At 34.0% G+C, this 22,079-nt stretch overlaps 1 protein-coding gene and 1 pseudogene across 1 annotated transcript; one reads left to right on the top strand and one right to left on the bottom strand.

Annotated features, from left to right (window-relative positions):
* Positions 1-722: 722 nt before the first annotated feature.
* Positions 723-2,700, bottom strand: LOC142605633 (cytochrome P450 94A1-like). The gene has a single exon (XM_075777065.1). It carries the CDS (start codon positions 2,502-2,504, stop codon positions 879-881), a length of 1,626 nt encoding a protein of 541 aa, XP_075633180.1. The 5' UTR covers positions 2,505-2,700; the 3' UTR covers positions 723-878.
* Positions 2,701-13,475: 10,775 nt separating this feature from the next.
* On the top strand, positions 13,476-16,251 carry LOC142607266 (zinc finger BED domain-containing protein RICESLEEPER 2-like; annotated as a pseudogene).
* The last annotated feature ends 5,828 nt before the right edge of the window (positions 16,252-22,079 follow it).

Genomic DNA, 22,079 nt, shown 5'->3' on the forward strand with positions numbered 1-22,079 from the left:
GCTTTACGCAATCACAAAAAAAAAAAAACAAAATACAAAACAAAACAAAACAAAACATTGAAAATTGAATAAGCCGAAACTACTGTAACGAAGTTACGGTAACTTTTTCTATTCACTATTTTTATATATAGGTTACTAAATTTGACTAAACAAAAAAAAAAGGTCTATAAATACAACAAAATATTACAATGTTTTCATAATACCTCTATTTTTAACCAAGGTGAGTCCTAATCTAATATTTTATTATCTTATTTTGACCAATAAGGAACTTACACCTCAACAGTTGTAAAAATATTGTAATAACAAAAAAAAATATCACGACATTTTCACAATGCAATACTTTTATTTTTAGTTGTGTTAGATCTCAGTATGATATTTTATTATGACCCATTAGGAATTGAAACACGCGTCACAACATTTTTATAATATCTTTATGTATACATTGTACTTACTATGTAAATTTATATTATAAACACATAAAAATTGAAAAATTTTGTATATATTTGTAAAATTTGTACTAAATTTACTTTTTTTTTTACAAATGTGTATAATATTTGCCACTTTTTGTGTATCTACCATGTAAACATATAAAGATACTAAATATATATATATATATATATATATAATAAAAAACAAAACAAATCTCAAACCAACATGGGTACTTGAAGGAAAAAAAAGAAAAAAAAGAAAAAGAAAAAGAAAAAGAAGGTGCAGCTCACTAATTGAATAAACCAAAAAACACTATTCATGAGTTGTTGGCTTTTTTTTTTATACAGTTAATAGATATAGATAGATTAAAAAAAGTGTCATAGTTTGGAACTTTGGGTGCTTAATTTGATGCTCACCACAGGATTTCTTATCCACCTTTCATGTGTCAGTCATTGCTGTCTCCTCCTTAGCCTCACGGGCAATCCACCTCTCATCTTAAGCAGTAGTGATAGCATGTAAGGCGGGTTCATCATCTTCTCTGGACTTGCACCTCCATCAACAGCCATGATCTGAAACTCAAACATCACAGCTGCCACCACAGATTTCATCTGAACATAAGCCATCTCCTTCCCCAAACAAATCCTGGGCCCACAATGAAACACAGGGAACCTAAACTGATCCGACGGCTGGAAATCCCCATCATCATTTAACCATCTCTCAGGCCTAAACTCTCTACAATCCTCTCCCCAAATCTTCTCCATCCTCCCCATTGCATAAGCCGAGTAATCGCAAAACCAACCCTTTCCCACGTAGGTCCCATCAGGCAAAACATCATCATCCACCGCTAATCTTGACTCTATCGGTACAGGTGGGAACAGCCTCATTGATTCGGTTATGGCTGCGTGCAGGTAATGAAGTTTCTTTAGCTCATCATAGCTGAGAATATTACCGCACTGTTTTCCTTGCACCATTACTGATGAGTTTGACAACAGCTCTTCGTATATTCGTTGCTCACATCGAGGATGGCCTGAGATCAACCAAAAGAACCATGTCAAGGCCGTCGAGGTCGATTCACTCCCAGCAAGTATGAAGCTTATGACTATATCTCTCAAGAACTTCCTGTTTTGTTCTTTGTCTTTAAAATCCCGTGTGTTCAAGCTCGAGGAGCACATGAATCTCGATAGCAAGTCTTGATTTCGAAGTGATTCTTCACTGCCCTCTTCTTGTTGTTGTTCTTCTTCTTTGGACCTAATGATTTCCATTGCGTAGTGGTTGATCACTTTTAGTGCTTCTTTGTATCTCTTTTCGGAGCCCATGTTGAGAAACCTCTTGATCTTCCATATTATAGGCAGTGGTGACAACATCCTTAAAGAGCTAATCTCCACGGCAACATTGAAAGCTTTAACAAAGTTAGAGCTTGGCGAGTTCTGATACGTGTTGTCGGAGGCTAAACACGTGGGGTTTACACCAAAAGCAACGTGGCATATGTTGTCAAAACCGAATCTTTGCAACGCGTCTTGAAGATCAATGACTTTGTCTTCGTTGCTAGAGAGGTAAGGAATGAGGGAGTTCGAGATTTCGGAATTGACAGTGAAAGAAATGAAGTGTTTGAGTGATCTGGTGTTGAATTCATGGCTTGCAATCTTGCGTTGGAGAGTCCAGAGATGACCATCGACATTGAAAATACCATCACCAAGGAGTTCATTGAGGACGCTGTAGAAGCGAGAGCCTTTGATGTAGTTTGGGAAGTTTAGGTAGAGGAAGTGTTCGAGGTTTGTGGGGTTTGCTGTACCGATTCCATGGGAGAGGTCAAGGAAGGAACGGACTCGGAGAGTAGAAGATGGGGTTTGGGAAAGCATTTCGGTGACCCAGTCATGGAATCTATGGCGGTTTCGAAGGAAGCCTGGGAGGTTTCCAATTATGGGGTATGATTGTGGACATGGGGTTTTGGAATGGGGATGAGAGTTTGAGAGGAAATGGAAGATGATGAAGATGAAGATCAGTGAAATGAAGAGGTAGCTAAGAGATAAGGTGGTGAAGAAGGGAATTAGAGAAGAAATGTTGAGGTCCAACATGGATTCTTGTTGCGAGAAGGGCAAAGCCTCAATGTGGAGTTTTGTTAAAAGAATTAAGGCCTCTTAAAATATGGGAAATTCTTACCTAGTCCGGACTACAAGATCAGCTAGCTGACCTTGTAGTCCCAGCCAATAGAAATATAGCCAAAATGCTGTCACACATGCTGAAGATTTGGACTACTATATTTTACACATTCGCACATGTTTTGTTGTCACGTGGTATTTTGAAAGATAGGACTTTTTCGACTATTTAGGACTAATGTTACGGCTAAAATCTATTTTATAATTTAACAAGTCTCCAGGTTATTTTCTCTGAACTAGCACTGATAATGGCGGCTATACAAGCTTTGGAGTCAGCTTTCAATAATAACACAAGTGGCTGGAAGGTTTGGCAGCAGCTATAATAATTATATAAAAAATAAATAAATCAAGGCCATCTCCCATATAATTTATATATATAATTATAATAAATAAAAGACTTTTTTTTTTTTTTTGAGAAGGAAATAAATAAAAGACTTGCAGTTGCAGCACTATCATGTATGTCCTTGAGTGGTACATCATTTTTATTATTTAATTATTTATCCTTGGCCTAAAATACTTTTGTATATTAAAAATAGCCCACTCTGTCTCACGCTTTCCTCGTGGTCCAGATCAATCTTGTTTGCTAAAGTCGCTACTAGAAAATTCAAAATTGTCATACAAGTTTACAACAACTCCCTCATCACAACTTAAAAATCCTGTCCAATCGACTTAAAATGAGATCAATAAAATAACCAAACAGTTATATAGTCAGTGTTTTTTTTTTTTTATTCTTTTTTATAGAGTTTTAACTTACAGCATCTGCTCTTGATGATAACTCTTTATCATCAGACCAAGATACTAATCAGTTTTTGGTGTAGTCGGAGATTAAACCCCAAATCTCTTATACAACCATCAGAGATTTTACCAGTTGAGCTAACTAAAACTCACAATGTACTTTTAAATGTTGAATCTGTAATAAAATTTATCCTAAAATTTGGTATATTTATCCTAAAAATATTAATGTTATGTTTGGAACAATGAATATGGAAGGAGAGGTGAGGAAAGTAAACTATATAGTAGCCGAATTATTCTAAAATTTAGTACAATGTATTTTTTTTTTCTACTCTCCCCTCATTTAATTTCACACCATTAATAAAGTGTCCAAATGACTTGTGGAAAAAACATTGTACTAAATCAAAACAAAATCAAAATCTTGCCAGCTAAAATATTAAATATTAAATATTTCTTTATTAAATTTATTGACTTGTGGAAATCAAATCTTTTGATCTAACGTAATCAAATCTCTAAAATCTTTCCGATAAAATAAAATGGAGAGATGCTAAAGATTTGGTTTCAACACCAAGTCAACAAATTTTATGACGAAATATATAATATGCAATGTCCTAAATCAATATCCTCAGAATATCCATTAACCTTTTCCTTTAAAATGTGCAACTGGTATTCTTTCTTACTGTTCCCCCTCCCCAACCAAAAAAAAGTAGGCTCATATTCAATTCCTGAATAAATCAAAACACATGATAAAATAAAAAAGTTAATGCAAAGCGAAATTACAGAATAACTAATAAAAATAGTATAATGTTTCTAGTACATATATGATGCACAAAAAGAAAATAAAAAATGTAAGGGTCAGGCTAAACAAACCATTGACATTATGGACAACAAGTAGTAGCAACTAGTAACCCAACAATGAACATGGTTTCATAAAAAATAAAAATAAAAACAATGAACATGGTCATGACTGAGATGGTTCCCATTCTTTCGACTCTTCTTACAGAATTCCCTCAAAACTTCTTTCTTTCTCTTATTTGGTCGGAGAAGTTGACAAAGATGTACGTGTTTAGATTTTCGGGTGCATTATATAGTGTGAGTTGGAAATTTTGAAATATTTTTTTATGACTATTGCTATAGGAATTTGCTATAAGTGCTTAATATTTTTAAATTTTGTGGTTTAATTTGATTGTCATGAAAGATCTTAAATAAGTTTAAATGTACAAAATATTTTTTTGGGTAAACTACATATTTGGTCCATAATCTTTACACCATATTTCAATTTAGTCCATAACCTTTCAATTGTGTCAATTTGGTCCATAACATTTCAATGTTGTGTCAATTTAGTCAATACCGTTATATCTTAGATAAAAATTACTGACATAACAAAGGCCAAAATAAAATTTAAGTTTATTGTTACATCAACGAAAGCTAATGTTTTATTTTGGCCATTAGACACATCAACAATTTTCATCTAAAAAATAACGGTAGGGACTAAATTGACATAGTACTGAAAGGTTAGGGATCAAATTGATACAATTGAAAGGTTAAGTATCAAATTGAAATATAGTGTATAAGATAGGGACCAAATTCATAGTTTACCCTATTTTTTAAAATTTTTGTTTAAGTTTTTGTTTAAAATCTAAATATGAAATTTGATAATTATGATAATTATTAATAAGCATTTATTATGATTGCATTTATATATGAACTTATTTATTTTATTATTAAAAAATATGATAGGAAAAAATCCTAATATGTTGGCTTAAATATATATAATATGATTAAAAAAAATTAAAAATATCCATTGTTATGATAACATGTAAAATCGAGAGCATTTATATATATTTTATATTATTACTAATATTAGTGTCAAAAATCATGATTCTCAAAAAAAAAAAAAAAATTTATTAATAAAAAATTTCAATAAAAAATGAGCTTCTCTTTAATTTATTTGTATTTTGAATAAGAGATTTAATCTTATGATCCTTATTAATAGACATTATTATTATTATATGTGTAATATTCTAATAGAGGGACTAAATATGGGAGATTTTATAGGAGAAATAAAGCTATCATAACAATTTCACAAAACCTCATTATTTGTTTATTACCTGGTTGAGCAAGATTTCGGTACAGTACTTAAGTGTTATTCATTAAGTTTCATTCTAAAAATTCTGCCATGTGGATTTTTTCTCCTGAAATAGAAGTATATTTCTTAGTTAAGTAACCACATAGCTGAATCTAAAGAATGGGAACCTAAAGAACAAAACATAAAGTACTGTACCTAAGTTTTGTCTTACTTGGTTCACTTCACACATGGGACATAAATCAAAGTAGCAAATTGTGGGGTAGGGGTGATATTGAGTAGGTAGGATGAGAATGAATCAATGAAAGCAAAGCAGAGCCTTAAATGGCAATTAAAATGGAAATTTGTTAGAAAAATATATCCTTTAGTTGTATTCCCACTTTTACTCTTTAAAAAAAAAATACATTGATAGTTAAAGGGATTTGAATTTTGAATGTCTCTGTTGGAAACATCTCAATAAAGTACTAATTGGGTTATAATGTTCTTGGCATTTTTACTTAGTCCTTACCCTTGGCTGTTTTGAGGTATGGGGAAAGATTGGACTTTTTCAAACACTCAAGGGCATTTAGGAAGGGCGGGATACTCTCCAATTAACTCAAAAAAATTTATTAAAAAAATTTTGAAATCACTAAAAAATTAGAGGGATGGAAATGTACCTAACCCAAACAAAAATGACCTTGCTAGAAATTATTATAAAGTCTTTCTTTTTTTCTTTTGAGAAAAACATGCTGCTGCTTATTTATTAAAAAACTTGAAGATCAGACAATAGAAAAGATACAATGTCTTATGGAACTTGCTCAATCCAGACAAATAAAGGAAATGAATGTCTTTTTTTCTAGGCTAAGACATGTGCAACTACATTGCCTTGCAAAACAGAATGAGAGAAGAAAATACTTTGAAAAGAGTATTTAAAAGCAAAAATATCTTTTATAAGGTGACCACCTTGAGCTCTTTCCCAGCCACCATGCTGAAGCGCCTTAATCACTATTTCAGCATCTCCTTTGAGCACTGATTTCGTAGTACCAGTTTCAAGGGAAAAGAACACTACTCGCTTGGCAGCAAGCAACTCCAAGATATCCACAGTAGGCGGCTTCTTGTTCTTCTCGGACAAGGCAGCCTTCACTTCACCCTTGGAGTTTTGAATGACCACTCCTATACCAGCTTCATCGGATTCTTTAAACATAGCGCCATCAAAATTAACCTTCCAACAATCTGATGCAGGTGGGCACCATCTCCGTGGGACTGTACGACGTCAGTAGGGAGGAATATTGATCAGATTATTGAAGTCTCGGATGTAATCTCGTGCAAAAACAGCTATTTTACACAAGGGTAGAAAGGCTTCATTCAGACGAGTTTTATTCCAGAGGTACCAGATCGACCAAGCCATAGTTGCAAACAAAGCCACTAAATGTGGCTTGCTTTGGATCAACTTCAAGAGCTCAGAAAATGAATTCAATTGAACTCCAGACCTGTCCACCCAGCCAAAATCTACTTCCCAAACCTCCTTCAACTTGTCACAGCTCCACAGCGAGTGTAAAACATCCTCTGAGCCATTTGAGCAATGGTGACACACTGCCTCTTGAAGAATTTTTCGTTTCAGCAATTTTTCTTTTGTCAGTAAAGAATTTGAGCAAGCTTTCCAGATGAAATGCTTAATCTTTCTTGGTACTTTAATTTTCTATTCCAGAAACTCTTCTCAGCGTCAGAAACTTGGGGCTGATTTAGCTCTTCATTTTGCCATTCACACAAAAGCTTATACCCGGACTTAACAGAATAGTTTCCTGATTTTTCCTTACGCCAGATCAAAATATCAGATTATGGAGTCGAGCTCTAAGGCAGAGATTTAATAAGCTTTGCATCCGGCAAATAAAAATGGAGATCAATTAAGTGAGTATTCCACCAACCCGAAACCGGATTTATTAGCAAAGCTACAGTTGCTTCTGGGGCTTGATCCGACTGAGGTGTGGTGACTTTACCATCATCATTTGGTAACCAAGCATCATGAAAGATCTTTATGGACTGCCCATCACCCACCCTCCACCTTGCTCCTTTCTTAATCAAATGTCTAGACCATAGAATGCTCTTCCAAGCAAAAGACCCGAGGATGATTTTGCTTCGAAGATTATGCAATTTGGGAAGTACTCCACCTTGAATACCCTATAGAATAAAGCTCCCGTGTCATGAAGCAGTCGCCACACTTGTTTAGTTAGCATTGCTTCATTAAACTTGCATAAATCCTAAAAACCTAAACCCCCTTCCATTTTAGGTTTGCACAACACCTCTCATTTTTTCCAATGAATTTTTCTCCTATCTCCCCTTTGACCCCACCAAATCTTGCTAATCTTGGCAAATGTCAACTGGTAGACGAAAGCAACTCATAGAAAAGTTGGAATGACTTGAACTACTACTTTCAATAAAACCTCATTTCCTGCATGCGACAATAACTTTTCCTTCCAACCTTGTAGTTTCCCCCATACTCAATCTTTGATATAATTTAGGCTTGCCTTTTTGTTTTGTCCAACCACTGCAAGTAAGCCTAAATACTTTTCAAACACTCTAATTTTCGAGACCCCTAATAAATTCTGAACATGTTCCTTTGCAGACACAGGGACATTTTTCCTTAAAAAAATTGTGTTTTTTTCAGAGTTTATTTTTTTCCCCGAGGCCAACTTATATTTCCCCAAAATCTCCTGGATTTTCATCACATCCTCTACTCTTGCTCGACAAAAGAGGAGGCTGACATCATGCATTGCTTGCTCAATGAGACCATTCAAACATAAAAGAAAGAGATAAGGGGAAAGGGGGTCCTCTTGGCGAATACCTCTTGTCGGAACTATGTGACCCATTGGCTTACCATTGATCAGCACTGAATAGGTGACTAACCTAATACACTCCAAAATCCAACCAAACCATCTCAAATGAAATCCCATTTTTTCCATGATCCGTTAGAGGAACGGCCATTCCAATCTGTTGTACTCCTTACTCATGTCCAGCTTCAAAGCCATATGTCCTATTTTCCCTGTTTTCTTCCTCTTCATATGGTGAAGTAGTTCAAAGGCCACAAGAATATTGTTTGAAATTTCTTTGTCCGACTGGAAGCACTTTGAGACTTTAGCAAGATAGTTCCATAATTCAAACATGAGAGAACCGCTTTGACCACATCATCTCCAATAATGTTCCAAAATTTTTGGAAAAAAATAAGGGGCATGCCGTCGGGTTCGGGTGCTTTAAGGGGTGCCATTTGCTTCAAGGCTGTCTCCACTTCGTCCTTAGAAAAGCCCCAATCAGATTGTTGTTCATCTCCTCAGTCACCACCAGTTTTATGAATTGCACCACTTCCTCTATTTTAGCTGATCTTGATGATGTGAAAAGGCCTAAGTAATAATCCACCACCACGGCCGAGACACTCTTATCACCTGAAAGTAAAACACCTTCAGAATTTTGGAGTTTAGATATTCTGTTACGGTGGAATAGTTGAGAAGCCCGATTATGGAAGTACTTGGAGTTTCTAACCCAGAAACCATCCAATGGACACGACTCCTCTACTGCCACATTTTCTCCTCCAATCTAAGTAAGTCACTGACCTCAAACTTAAGCTGCATGAAGAGCTCCATGTTTTTTCCTTTTGCTGCTTCCACTTTGACTGCCTATAGTAGCTTCTTTTTTCCCATCAGCTCCACTAAAACATTACAGAAGGAGTGTTTACTCCATTGTGTTAAACTCCGTTATGTTTACTCCATCTCAAACACTACTACTGCCATGGGCGAACCCGAGACAGCCATGTTCCATGCTCCAATAACAGTGTTGTGGCAGTCCCTATTCTCTAGCCACATCTGTTCTAAGCGCCAGGGTCGTTTTAATTTCACACCAAAACCATCCGATAAAATTAATATCGGGCTGTGATCAAAAGTTACACACGATAAAGTTTGCACCTTTGTTACCGAGAAAAGATTAATCCACTCCGCCATGCTCACGGCCCTATCCAATCTCTCCCACACCATCGCCCCATTTGGAAAACTCTTTGACCAAATGAACTTGTTTCCCATGTATCCCAAGTCTAGCAAGTTACATTCATCCAATACCTCTCTGAATTTTTCCATTTGGACATAAGGTCATAGAAGACCTCCACACTTCTCATGAGACTTAAGAAGCTCATTAAAGTCACCTCCACATAGCCAAGGCAGTGAATACTAACTGTGTAAATTACGTAACAAATCCCATGTCTCCATTCTAAGGTGAGTTTCAGGTACCTCATAAAATCCAGTGAAATGCTAAGCATTTTCCTTACCTTTATTTATCACTACATCAATATGATTTTGGGAAGAAGATTCAACAGACAAACTAAAATCCTTCTTCCAAAAGAGAGCTAAACCACCACCATGGGTAATTTTTGAAACCCTATGATGATGACCAAATTGAAGAGTCACAAATACTACCAAGTGTGAGAGACCGCGCCCCCGACCCTTTTTCTTGGAAGTTGGGTCAAACCCACGTGAATAGGTAGAGTCGTGTTATTGTCTCTCAAAATGGAAGTTCGATTGATTATATTTTCCCCTTTAAATTAAGGGTTTTACAATAGAGTTGCCACTTATTTAATTGTTGGAATAAATAAGAAAACAAAAATTGAAAAATTCTTCATTTTATTAATTTGAAATTGAATTTATATTAATCATAGAAAATTACATGGCTTTGGTCCTAAATACAATCTAAGATATAGTACATAGCTTTGTTTCCTAGTTACAATCTAGAAATTGAAAATTATAAGGATAAGCATTGATCTATCAACCCTTGATCTAAGCTTGGAAGCTATGTTACAAGGTGGGAAGGTGTTAGGCACTCACCTTGCCTAGTAAAACTGGTCTTCTAGACTATGGTGGCCAACATTCATATCATATCATCAAATATGTCAATCAATTTGCATGCTAAATTTAATGTGTGTGCATGCGATAAACCTTAATTCAATTTATTAAGTATTGCATTTGGATTGAAAACTATATTCTAGTGAATGCATGTGGAAAGTGACATCCTAGATTCAAGGATTTGAAAGAATTATGAAACAAACATATTTTTCATATTTTTTTTATGTAGATTTAAGATCAAAGCTAGTGTTATGCATGAACATGTGACGAATAACTAAGAACATATGAAGAACACATAAGAACATTTAAGAACATTCAAACATATTCAAAGGAATTTAAATAATTACTATCATGCTTTAATCTTAAATTCTCATCATGGCAATATAAAAAATCAATTAGGGAAAATGATTATACCTTCATGCAAGATCCATATGATAGAGGAGGAGACTCTTGGTGGAGGTCCGAAAGGTGAAGGAAAAGAAGAACTAGGAGAGAGAGAGAGGCTCTAACTCAATACCTTGAGTCTTAAGAAGACCAAGATATGACAAGACTACTCTACTTCACTTGAATTCAAGAGAGGAGAAGAGAGGGGGTTTTGGTTTGTGTCTTCAAATGGAGGAGGGGGGTCTATACAGTAGTGGTAGAGAAAATATGAATGGAAGGTCATTTAATGAGAGTTGACAAAGAATCATGACCTAGACCTTATTTTAGCCTTTGGGGAAATCGAGTCCATTAAATGTAGAGATTGGTGGGAGCAAGGAGCAAGGAGCAAGCAAAATTCAGTTTTGCCATAGCTATTGTAACAGCCTGTAAAGCTAAATTCAAAAAATCATATCTTCCTCAATTCTAATCGCAATTGTCTCATTCTTGTACTCAAATTGAAGCCCTATATGTCTAGTTTCTAGGAAAATTAACCTCATTTATAGATTTAAAATATTATAAGAGATATCAACGAAACGGTGAGCAAAGGTCATTTGTCAGAAAACAATTTCAGCACAATTAACATTAATAGGTCCCAAATTAGTTTTCAATTAACATTAATAGGCTCCAATCACTCCCATTTCAGTCTTATTTAGTTCCCAATTTACCATAATTAAAAAATAATTGCACAAATTACTCATTGAATAATTAATATTTAACTATCTAATTAATTAAATGCGTGCAACCTTATCATAAAATGTAGTCCTAGCCAATTAAATTATGACATGTCATTAATCTCAAATTGATTATAATTATAACTAATTGGAATAAATTTTTCATAATCACATATAGTCGGACTCAATTTGTTATAGTGCATCTCGGCCACTAAAACTTGATTTGATGATAACTTTCAATCTGATGGTCCGATTAGGGCTTATGACCAATCGATTTGATCATTACAATATCAAGATCATTTTGATGAAATGAGATTAAGGATCTAATGACCAGAATCAAGATGCATATTTCCAATGTGAAATTACCTTTTTACCCTCCATGTGAGGTTAAATGCGGGTTGCAAAATGGGGTGTTAACACCAAGCCTTGCTTCATCCAACCATGTTTCAGCCAAAAACACTACTGAGGAATCTTGTGCTCAGACGAAATCTCCAAACTCCACTGAACCAAACCCTAGCTGCTAGTTGCTACTGCCGCCGCCTCACGCCACACCTGACACCGCCGCTTCACTTTCTTTCCACCATGGGTCTTCTCAGCCTTTCAGTCTTGGATTCCTACTCTTAAATCAGGTAAATTTTCTTCCTTTTTCATCCCTCTTTTTTTTTGTATTTTGTGAAATAGGTTTATCATCTTGTTCAAATGATTTTTTTTTTCATGATGGTGAACACAAGAAACAGCAATAAAAAACAAATGCTATCTGTTGTTGAGTGTTGTTTGTATTTTGTTTTGGTTGTGCTTTCGTTAGTTGGTTTTTATTTTTTTTTATTTTTGTTGTTGTGGTTCCGTTATGGTTTTGCAGGTTTGTAGGTTGTGTTTCTTTGTCTGGATGGGGCTTATTTGAGGTTCCTTTTGGTTTGCTGTTGTTGGTCTCTATTTTAAGAGCCTTGTCTGTATTGTTGCTGGTTTGGGCTGTGTGGTTCTATTTTATTGCTGGTTCTCCAGTTCTTTCAATAAAGATTCTTGATTATCAACAAAAAAAAAAAAAAAAAACACACAATGTTGATAGGTTAGGAGGAAGGTCTGTTAAATTTTGTTCTTCAATGTGTGTGTTTATATTTTTTTTATAAATTTTTTTTATAAGTATGTGTTTATATTTTATAAATATTTAACATTCTTTGTGGAAGCTATTAAAATACATGTTAATCAAATGCTAGTGGCTTCATAAGAAACTGATCTTTTGGGAGTTCTCAATAAGGAAATACTGATAAGGTTCATGCTACTGAATTATTTTGCAATTCTTGTTGAATTTGATGTTATAATAATTGATATTGTATAAAAGCACTGACCGCACAATCAGAATCTTGATTCTCACACTTGGATTTCACCAGTTCATTCATTTGCTACAATCGTAGTACTCCAGTCAATACTATTCTCATCAAATGAACTTTTAGTATCCTGCATTTTAAGCTCATCAACAGCAACACTCCCTGCCGTAGTATCACAATAACTTCTTGATAAATTAAATGATGGCAGCTTACTTCAAGGTAGAAAGTTACATCTGAAACCAATTTGGTGGTGTGCTTTTGTGCTTTTCTACCTTCTCAGACCAAAACGAATAACTGGTCATAAGACTCGCTTGAGTATGCTCGTTTGTGTTATCATTTTTCAAAGACTTGAGTTATCACTTTTTTGAGTGTGCTTTGTGTTTATTTTCGAGTTTATTCTTTACAAACAGACATTATAGTTAGTTTGATTCATTATTTTAGTGTGCTCTGATTGTATTTTATTGCTCATTTATTTGATTCATTTTGCTTTCCTAACTTAAACAATTGAAATCCAAATTTTATACAAGAGTTGAAAGTTTTTCAAGTAGGCTATTCTTTTTGCTTCCTTTTCAAGGTCGAATCCCTAACAGCTAAGAGTTCTCTGAGGTATCATTTCTCTTCTGTTGTTTCTCTTTTAACTTCTTGTTATTGTTTGTTTGTTACTTTTGTCGTTGTTTTTGTTGTTGCTTTGACATGTTGTTGTTGTTGTGTCACTTTTGTGTGTTCTTGTTGATGGGTTAGCAGTATCATTGTTATGGTAGTTTGTTAATGCTTAAATTTGATGTCTTTAGATTATGGAACCCTCTAGTTATGCACCCACTTCCCAAACAATACCCGCTGCCCAAGCTGAACCCACCGCCCAAGCTGAACCTCTGCTGCCACTCCAACTAATGCTGAGGCACTTCCACCTAAACTTAATGGTAAAGCCAAGGTGAGTGTGATAGCTGTTGATTGTGGTAATAACTAGAAAAAGTCTACTGCTTGGGATCATTTAAAAAAAATAAAGATTAGTGAGGGTTAATTTAAGGTTGTTTGCCATTGTTGCCAAAAAACCTTATCATGCTAATAGTAAGGGGCATGGTACAACTAATTTATTGAATCCTATGCCAAACTATGTTAAGAACCCTAATAGAGATGCACTTAAAAGGCAACAAACCTTAGCATTTGAACCTAAAATGAATAAGGAGGAAGGGTTTCAGCTTGTACCAACAACCTTTACTATTGAGGCTTCTTGGATGGTACTCACTGAAATGATTATAATAAATGAGTTGCCCTTTAGGTTTGTTGAAGGGTATGGGTTTCAAAGATATTCAATAACCTTACAACCTAAGTTGCAAATTAGGGATATCCCATCTTATCAAATTGTAGCTAGGGATGTGATTGACATTTATGGTGTTAAGAGAGAGAAACTAAGGAAAGCCTTGAAAGGTTGTAGGGTGTGTCTTACTACTAATACATGGACTAGTATTCAAAATCTTAATTATATGTCTCTCACATGTCATTTTATTGATGATGATTGGAAGTTGTAAAAGAGAATTCTGAATTCTTGTTAAGTTGAAGACCATAGGGGGGAGACTATAGGTAAAGAGATTGAGATGTATTTGCGTGTGTAACGACCCAAGGAAAAGCGCTAGCCACATCTGCGCTATACCTCAAAAGGACTAGTCATAATTGAGGCTCCTTACAATTGTTGATAAAGCCCAATTCAACCCAATAAATACCCGATGTGGGACTCATCACACACCCACACATATCACACAATCAATCAAATTGGGGCATCACAATCTCCTCCACTTAAATCCCTAATGACCTCGTTAGGGCCCACTTTGTGGAGTAGTGTCTCTGAGCCCACACGGAGTTACCGGGCCGGCTCTAATACCATATGTAACGACCCAAGGAAAAGCGCTAGCCACATCTGCGCTATAACTCAAAAGGACTAGTCATAATTGAGGCTCCTTGCAGTTGTTGATAAAGCCCAATTCAACCCAGTATATACCCGATGTGGGACTCATCACACACCCACACACATCACACAATCAATCAAATTGGAGCATCACAGCGTGAGTGGGGTGTTGATGGCATATTCACCTTGGCAGTGGATAATGCTTCCTCTAATGGTGCTACCATTAAATTTTTACAAACAATAACTAAATATTGGAAGGGGACTGTTTTAGAACATGAATTCTTGCATATGAGATGTTGTGCACATATCCTAAATCTGATTGTGGGGGATGACTTGAAAGAAATTGATGCGTCCATTACTAGGGTGCGTGAAGTGGTGAGGTATGAAAAGTCCTCACCAAATAGAAATCAAACTTTTAGAAGTTTTATAGGGAGATTAGGTATTGAATCCAAGTGTTTACTAAGTCTAGATGTACCTACTAGGTGGAACTCTACCTACCTCATATTAGATACTGCTAAAAAATTTGAGAAAGTGTTCCTAAGAATGGACTTTAAAGATGATAGCTATTCTTCATATTTTATGAACAAGGAAAATAGTGGTGGTTTAGGATCTCCTTGTGGGGTTGATTTTCAAAATTGTAGGACGATTGTGTGTTTCTTGAAACTTTTTTTCAATGCAACAAAGGAGTTCTCCGGTTCTTTGTATGTTACTTCAAATACCTTTTTGATGAGATGTTTGTGATTCAAGAGAATATTGCTCATTTAATTAAATCTGAAAATCATCTCTTGAAAAACATGACAACTAAAATGGAAGCTAAATTGAAAAGTATAGGGGGAAAGGGGAAAAAATTCATCAGCTTTTGTATGTGGCTATTGTTCTTGATCCAAGAAAGAAAATGAGGTTTTTGAAGTTTTCTTTTACTAAAATTTATGGGGATGAAGTGGCTGATGAGATGGTTGATTTGGTGAGGAAGACCATGGATAGGTTGTATGATTATTACTCTTGTGTTGATTCACCAAATGTGGTAATACCAAGTGAGAGTGAGAGGACACACATAGAAGGTGATACAGTTGGTTGGATTGATCCATATGCAATGGTTAATTCTCGATATGAGCGTTTCTTAGAGGCTGAGAAGTCTATAGGGTGTAGCAATGAGATTGAAAAACATTTGGCTGAAAATTGTGAGAGTAGAAGGGATGTGAAATTTTAGATTTTGGGGTGGTGGAAAGCCAATTCAGATAGGTACCAAGTGCTGTCCAAAATGGTCAGGGATGTGTTGGCTGTACCTGTTTCTATGGTTGCTTCTGAATCGGCATTTAACATCGAAGGGCGCATACTTGATCCATTTCAAAGTTCACTCTCCTCTCATAGTTCAAAATCTTGCTTGTGCTCAAAACTGGCTGCAAGCCCATGTCCCAATTTCTTTTCGCAATTCAAAGGACGAGATGGAGGCCTTGGATGATGAATTTCATGACTTAGGTAATATGTTTAACTTCCAAACTTCTTATCTATTAAGTGTTATTAAATGTGTCGTATACTTGAGCAAAATTTAATCTATTGCCTCAATTTTTTCTTTTCTAGTTTTGAATCAAGCAACAATAGTAGCAAGTTCTAGTTCCTGCTCAAGCAAAGGTGGTACCCATACCACAGTTAGTATTGATGAATGATCACTGACCAAGTATGTTTTTGCCCTTGTAATTTTTGTTGATATTGGTTACTTCCCTTTTGGTCATTCTGTAGTCTGTGTTCTTTGTCTTTATATATTATTGATAAATATTTTTCCCCTTGTATTGTAGGAGGAAGGAAAGTCACATTTTGTATGGGAGGAAATTTTTTGGATATATTTTGGAAGCTTTTTTGGACAGATGTATAGCTTTTCTAACTATACATGAACTCTTGCTTATAGGAAGGAAAACTTAGCATCTATGTAAGCTTTCCTTTCTATAAGCTATGAACTTGTTGGCTATAGATAATAGAGTAGTTCTTTACTGCTTTAAGAAAACTATTTTTTGGAAATACTTATAGTATTTCATAATTGTAGTTAATTATATATACTGTTGGGAATATTACCTATTGCCTTGGTGATTTACTGCCTTACAGACTTGTGCAATAAATGTCTTCTCTGCTGCTTCTATGGCTTACTATATATATGGAATTATGAAGATGTTCTAGTATTTGTAGCAATGCTTGCTACTGTGCGCCTGTGTAGTTCTTGATGTGTGGAATGGTTGGCAGGTTTAATGTGTTTGGATTGACTTTTATATGCCTGAGTTTTTTTGAGGGAATTTTAAGGGTACTACCCAATGCCCAGGCCTTTAGGCTTGGCAATTTGGAAAATATTTGTTGTAATGTGTGGATGATTAATAGATGGTAAAAAAATGGTATTTTGTGTGTTTTTATTTGTTTGCTATTGTGCCCAGGTTTTACTTTGTATTTTTTTTTTTTTGTTCCCAAATGTCAATATGTGGGTTCTGGGAAGCATAAACTTGGATTGATATTGCTTCAAGCAAAGCTTGAAAGCCTATTTTAAAGGGTACTAGCCTACTAGGAAATATTAATTTGGATAGATTCAAGCTCTTGAAGGCCCATTTTAAAAGAAATGAAGTTAAAAAAAGGCCCAATCTGATATGACAAGATTCAAAAGCTATTTAAATCCTTGTAATTTAGAAAGCCCAATAATTTTGTCTAAAAGGCTCAAAAAAATTAAATCCATGAAAATCTACAAATTTGGCCCAATATGTGGCCCAAACCCGCCAACCCTATGAATCCGACCTGCCCTAACTGATGACCCAACTCGGTGGGTCTACCTCGTATTTCGAGTGAGTGTGGGTTAGTTTTCCAGCAACTCAACCCAATCGAGTTGAGTGCGGGTTAGGCCCAAACGCCAACCCGACCCGTGGATAGCCCTAGCCAAAGTTGCGAAAAATTCCTTGCAATAGCATCTCTATTAAGAACTCGCTTTGTAAAAAAATTTGCAGCCAGAACAAACTCGTCTGACCCCATCTCTGATTGAAGTTTGAAGCCATCACCCTCCGACGTTTGTAGAGAAAGTCTACTCCAGCCCTTGGTGATTTCTTCCATTGTGAGCGAAGAAAGAAAAAGAAAATCAGTGTTTCCCAAACCCCATGAGAGAAAAAAACCCCCACAAGCCTATAGCAAACAGGAGTTTACTACAGGGGCAAACAAACCTTCAAAGTGAAGGGGCAAAAAAATTCTACAGCCTAGGAGAAGTTAGAAACCCTAACTTTCGCTAGCGACAGAGAAACCTTAATAAAGCTCTTTCAAATTATTATGAATTCTGATTGCATTATTTAAAAGTCCAATCTCCATCTCATCTATTCCAAAATGGTTGTATGTAGGAGGAGATGGCCTTGGCCCTTCTTTTGTATAAGCTCATTTTTATTAATATGTCTTATCTTTCTTTCTTTCTTTTTATTTTTATTTTTTTATTTTTATCAAATAATATCTCTTATCCTTATTTAGCTTTAAACCAAAAAAAAAAAAAAAAAACCCACAAGAGTCTGTTTTTCTAATAGGTCATATATTACATATATATCCACCATTCATTCTTGTCCAAAGTAGGCCCTAGGCCTAGGTGACATAGGTCATGGCCTAGGCACTCAAATTGGAAGAGCAATAAGTAATTTGCTTCTCTTTTTTTTTTTTATGCTCTGTTTGTTTCAGTATTAACGTTTTTTGGAAAATAGTTCATTTTCTAAAAAGCATTTTTTAGAAAACTATCTATTTTTCTGGTGTTTGGTAACAACTTTGAAAATGAGCTTAAAAGCATTTTCTGGTGTTTGGTATGCACAAATTTTTTATAACATTTCTTGTATAATTTAAAACATGTATAACAAGTGATTTGAGTAAACCCAACTAATGTAATCAATATAAAATAAAAATAAAAACCAAGAATGAATTTGGTTTTTAAACTAAAATTTTGACAACAGATACAATCAAAATTAAATACAATTAAAATTATGTGTCTAATTTTCATGATCTCTACCATTCATCTTGCTTGTGTGTGTGTGTGTGTGTGTGTGTGTGTGTGTGTGTGTGTATTAGGACAAATAACGTACATAAGAAATATAAATTGATCACTTTGTAGGACAAAAAACAATTACAAATTACTCATAAAAAATTCTGCATAATATATCTACAATGCTAGCCCATACACAGGACAAGGGTATAGATTACAGTAGTTTAAAGAAATCAATGGCTTAGCGTTGAAGTTTGAGGAAAAGATTGAAATCCACTTTATAATATTAATATGATAAGCTAAAATGCAATTCCCCAAAAACAATTTATCATTTATTATACTATTATTTGTAACATTATTAATTTATTGTATGGATTGCCCTATGTAAAATCAATTAGCCATATAGCACTATGTTGGCAAATTTTCGTCTTTTACTTTGTTCATTTTTTCTATTTTTTTTTTCTTTCTTTTTTGTTGTTGTGCTTTTATGTGCAAAAAAGAACGAATTTCTGCCCATCAAAAAAAAGAAAAGAAAAGAAAAAACTTCTGCAGTTATCCATATGGGAATCCATCAAACCAAAAACTATTTAGAGAAAAAAGAAAATATAGCTCAAAATTCAAAGAACTGTGTTTTAGATCGAGGGGAAGGGAAACCGAGAGAAAAGAGAGAAGAGAGACGAATAGAGAGAAATCTGTGGAAAAAGAAAAGATCAAACAACATGATAGTGACGGTGTGAGAAGTGAGAGAAAAAGTAAAGGGTAGAGAAGAAGTGAGAGAGCTATAAGAGTTATGCATTGCGCAAGAGAGAGATTGTTTTCCAATATTTTTTTTTTTTGGAAAACAACCTATAGAAAATAAGCTTTATTTTTGTTAGAGTTTTCCTTTGACTAAAAATAGTTTTCCGTTGACCAATTTTTTTTATACTACCAAACATTAGAAAATGTGGAAAACTATCTTTACAGAAGGTTTTCCAATGAAACAAACAGAGCGTTGTGAGTTGTAAATTTTTTTCCTCTTATTTTAAGGACAAAATTTTTGAGTAATGCTAAAAATACTACAAATTTTATTACATAGGTCTTATAAATTGTTGTATTACCAATTACAAAAAATAGTATCAAATAGTTTTTTTCATTATTTTGTTGAAGTGCTACCAATCATATTAATTTTTACATCATTTTGTTATTTTTTTTGTAAAAAATTTACAGAAGCTTTATCATTTTCCAAAAAAAAAAACAAATTAATAGAAATCCAAACAAATCATTGTTAAATGAGTGAAAAATGTAAAAGTTACTATAAATTTTACTATAACCAATTTACAAATTAATGTGGCAAAACTATGATTATTGCCTGTTAAAAAATATAATAAATGAATGTTTGAATCAATTTTTTATGATTAATGACACGTTAGTTTGTATGGCTTACATAGTAAAATTTCTCGTATTCTTAGCATCGTTCAAATGAATTAGTCATAATAAAAAGTAAAAGCAATGGATTTAATTTTTTTTTAAATTATAGTATAATGTATTAAATAAAATGATAGTTAATAAATTAAATATTATTTAAGTGATATTTAAATATAAAAAGACTCATTTCAAGTTTTTGCCTTTAAGCCTCACATTGTATTGAACCAAACCTATTCCTTGCCTATACTTGTAAAAGAGTCTTTTTGGAGATCCATTTAAGTATCTGAATCTTACCAACTAACATATATAAACATTTTTTTTCTAATTAATTTTGTTGGCGTGTGATTTGATGTAATCAAATCTCTAAATCTCTTTGTAAAGATAATGAGAGAGATGTTAGAAATTTGATTTCAATATCTTAACAAAAGTTACAATTTTTTTTTTAAAATTGATGTATGATAATGTTTTTATTAATAATTTAATAGTTACTATAAGGGAGATGAGATTTGAACCTTATGTCTTATAAACACCAAGAGGTGCCAACTAATTTAGCTACAAAGCACATTGGCAAAAAAAATTGATATATTGATTTTTCATATTTACATGGATATTATATGGTTATCCCAATATAGTCAAATTGTTGATTTTACTTATTATTTTGTGCAGTAAGTTGGGTTGTAAAAGAGCTGGGCTTTGTTGAGTATTAAATATTCAAGTTTGACGCCACCTAAAAAGTAAACTATTCAAGCTCAGCTCAAGCTTAAACCAAGCTTGCCAACAATTTTCAAACTCAAACTCATCAAAAAGTCCAAAAGCTTGAAGTCAAGCTTAATATCAAGCTCATGAGTTTGAGACCCATCACAAGTATATTAGCAAGTCCATTTGGTTTGGGTGGGTGGTCCCAACTCCCAATTAATTAAAGTCTTAGTATAGTAAGATATGTGTATTTTTCAAACTCAAATCGAGCTTCTTACTAAGCCCATAAACAAACCTAGGTTTTGCTTCTTCTTTTTTTATTGAACCCTATTGTTCATGAGCCTATTCATGAACATATATATATATATATATATATATATATATATATATATATATATATATATATATATATATATTTAGGCTTGGCCTGTTATTAAACAAGTCTAAAATGAAAGCTCAAGCTTTACTTATATATAAATGGGGTTGTAGCTTAGATGGTAGAGTGCTCGCTTAGCATGTGAGAGGTACGGGGATCGATACCCCGCATCTCCATTTCTTCCTTTATTTTGCCAAGGGCCTAGTAGCTGAATTGACATCTCCCCATGCACAAAGTGCTTGGGGGTTTAGGGGGAAAATAGTTCAAGCTGCGGAGTTAGCAACATGTTATAATTATCTTTCAAAAAAAAGAAATATATATAAACAAACTTTTTATCTAATAAAACAACTTAGTTCATTATAGACCAGCAGTAAGTAATTAGGATATTATATGGCTCTCCCAATATTCAAACGATTAATTTTTCTTCTTATTTTGTGTAATAAGAAAATTGTAAGTGGCATTCATTGTAGTTGTAAAAAGATTAACAAACAACAAATATGTTCTAGACATGCTGCAATGTAGAAAGAAGAATAAAATGTATCTCCTTGCACTATTACATTATAATAACAATATATAAAATGACATAAAAAATTTATACTGAAAAATGTTACGTTTACAATATTTTCACAATAATTTTATTACATATTATAAATGATAAGTTGTTATTGTCTGTTAATGGTGAATAAAAAAATAATTTCAATAGTGAGCTTAGATTAGAACAAATAACAATTTTTCACATAAGATTTATTGTAAAATGTTATGGATATAACTTTATTTACTTATTCATAGTAGTCATATTCTTGTTCTAAAAATTACTCAATATTGATCATATATTCGAATCAAAAGCAAGTGAGGGAGGAAACAGCAAGGGGGAATTGGGCACTAGAGGCATATTCGAAGGAGATAACAGCACCATTAGCAAGGGGTTTTCCACTGTTAACAAGGCAGTCATTAATGCCAAGTTTCCTGAATATCATAGGGTTAATCAGTAGCTCAGATGCAAAAGAATCACAGCTGAGATGGATTTGGGCAAGGCTGCA

The sequence above is a fragment of the Castanea sativa genome, chromosome 8 (genome assembly GCF_040712315.1).
Source record: "Castanea sativa cultivar Marrone di Chiusa Pesio chromosome 8, ASM4071231v1".
NCBI classification, from domain to species: Eukaryota; Viridiplantae; Streptophyta; class Magnoliopsida; order Fagales; family Fagaceae; genus Castanea; species Castanea sativa.

Excerpts from the sequence above, each read along its gene's own strand:
- LOC142605633 (XM_075777065.1), bottom strand. The coding sequence starts at position 2,504 with ATGTTGGACCTCAACATTTCTTCTCTAATTCCCTTCTTCACCACCTTA.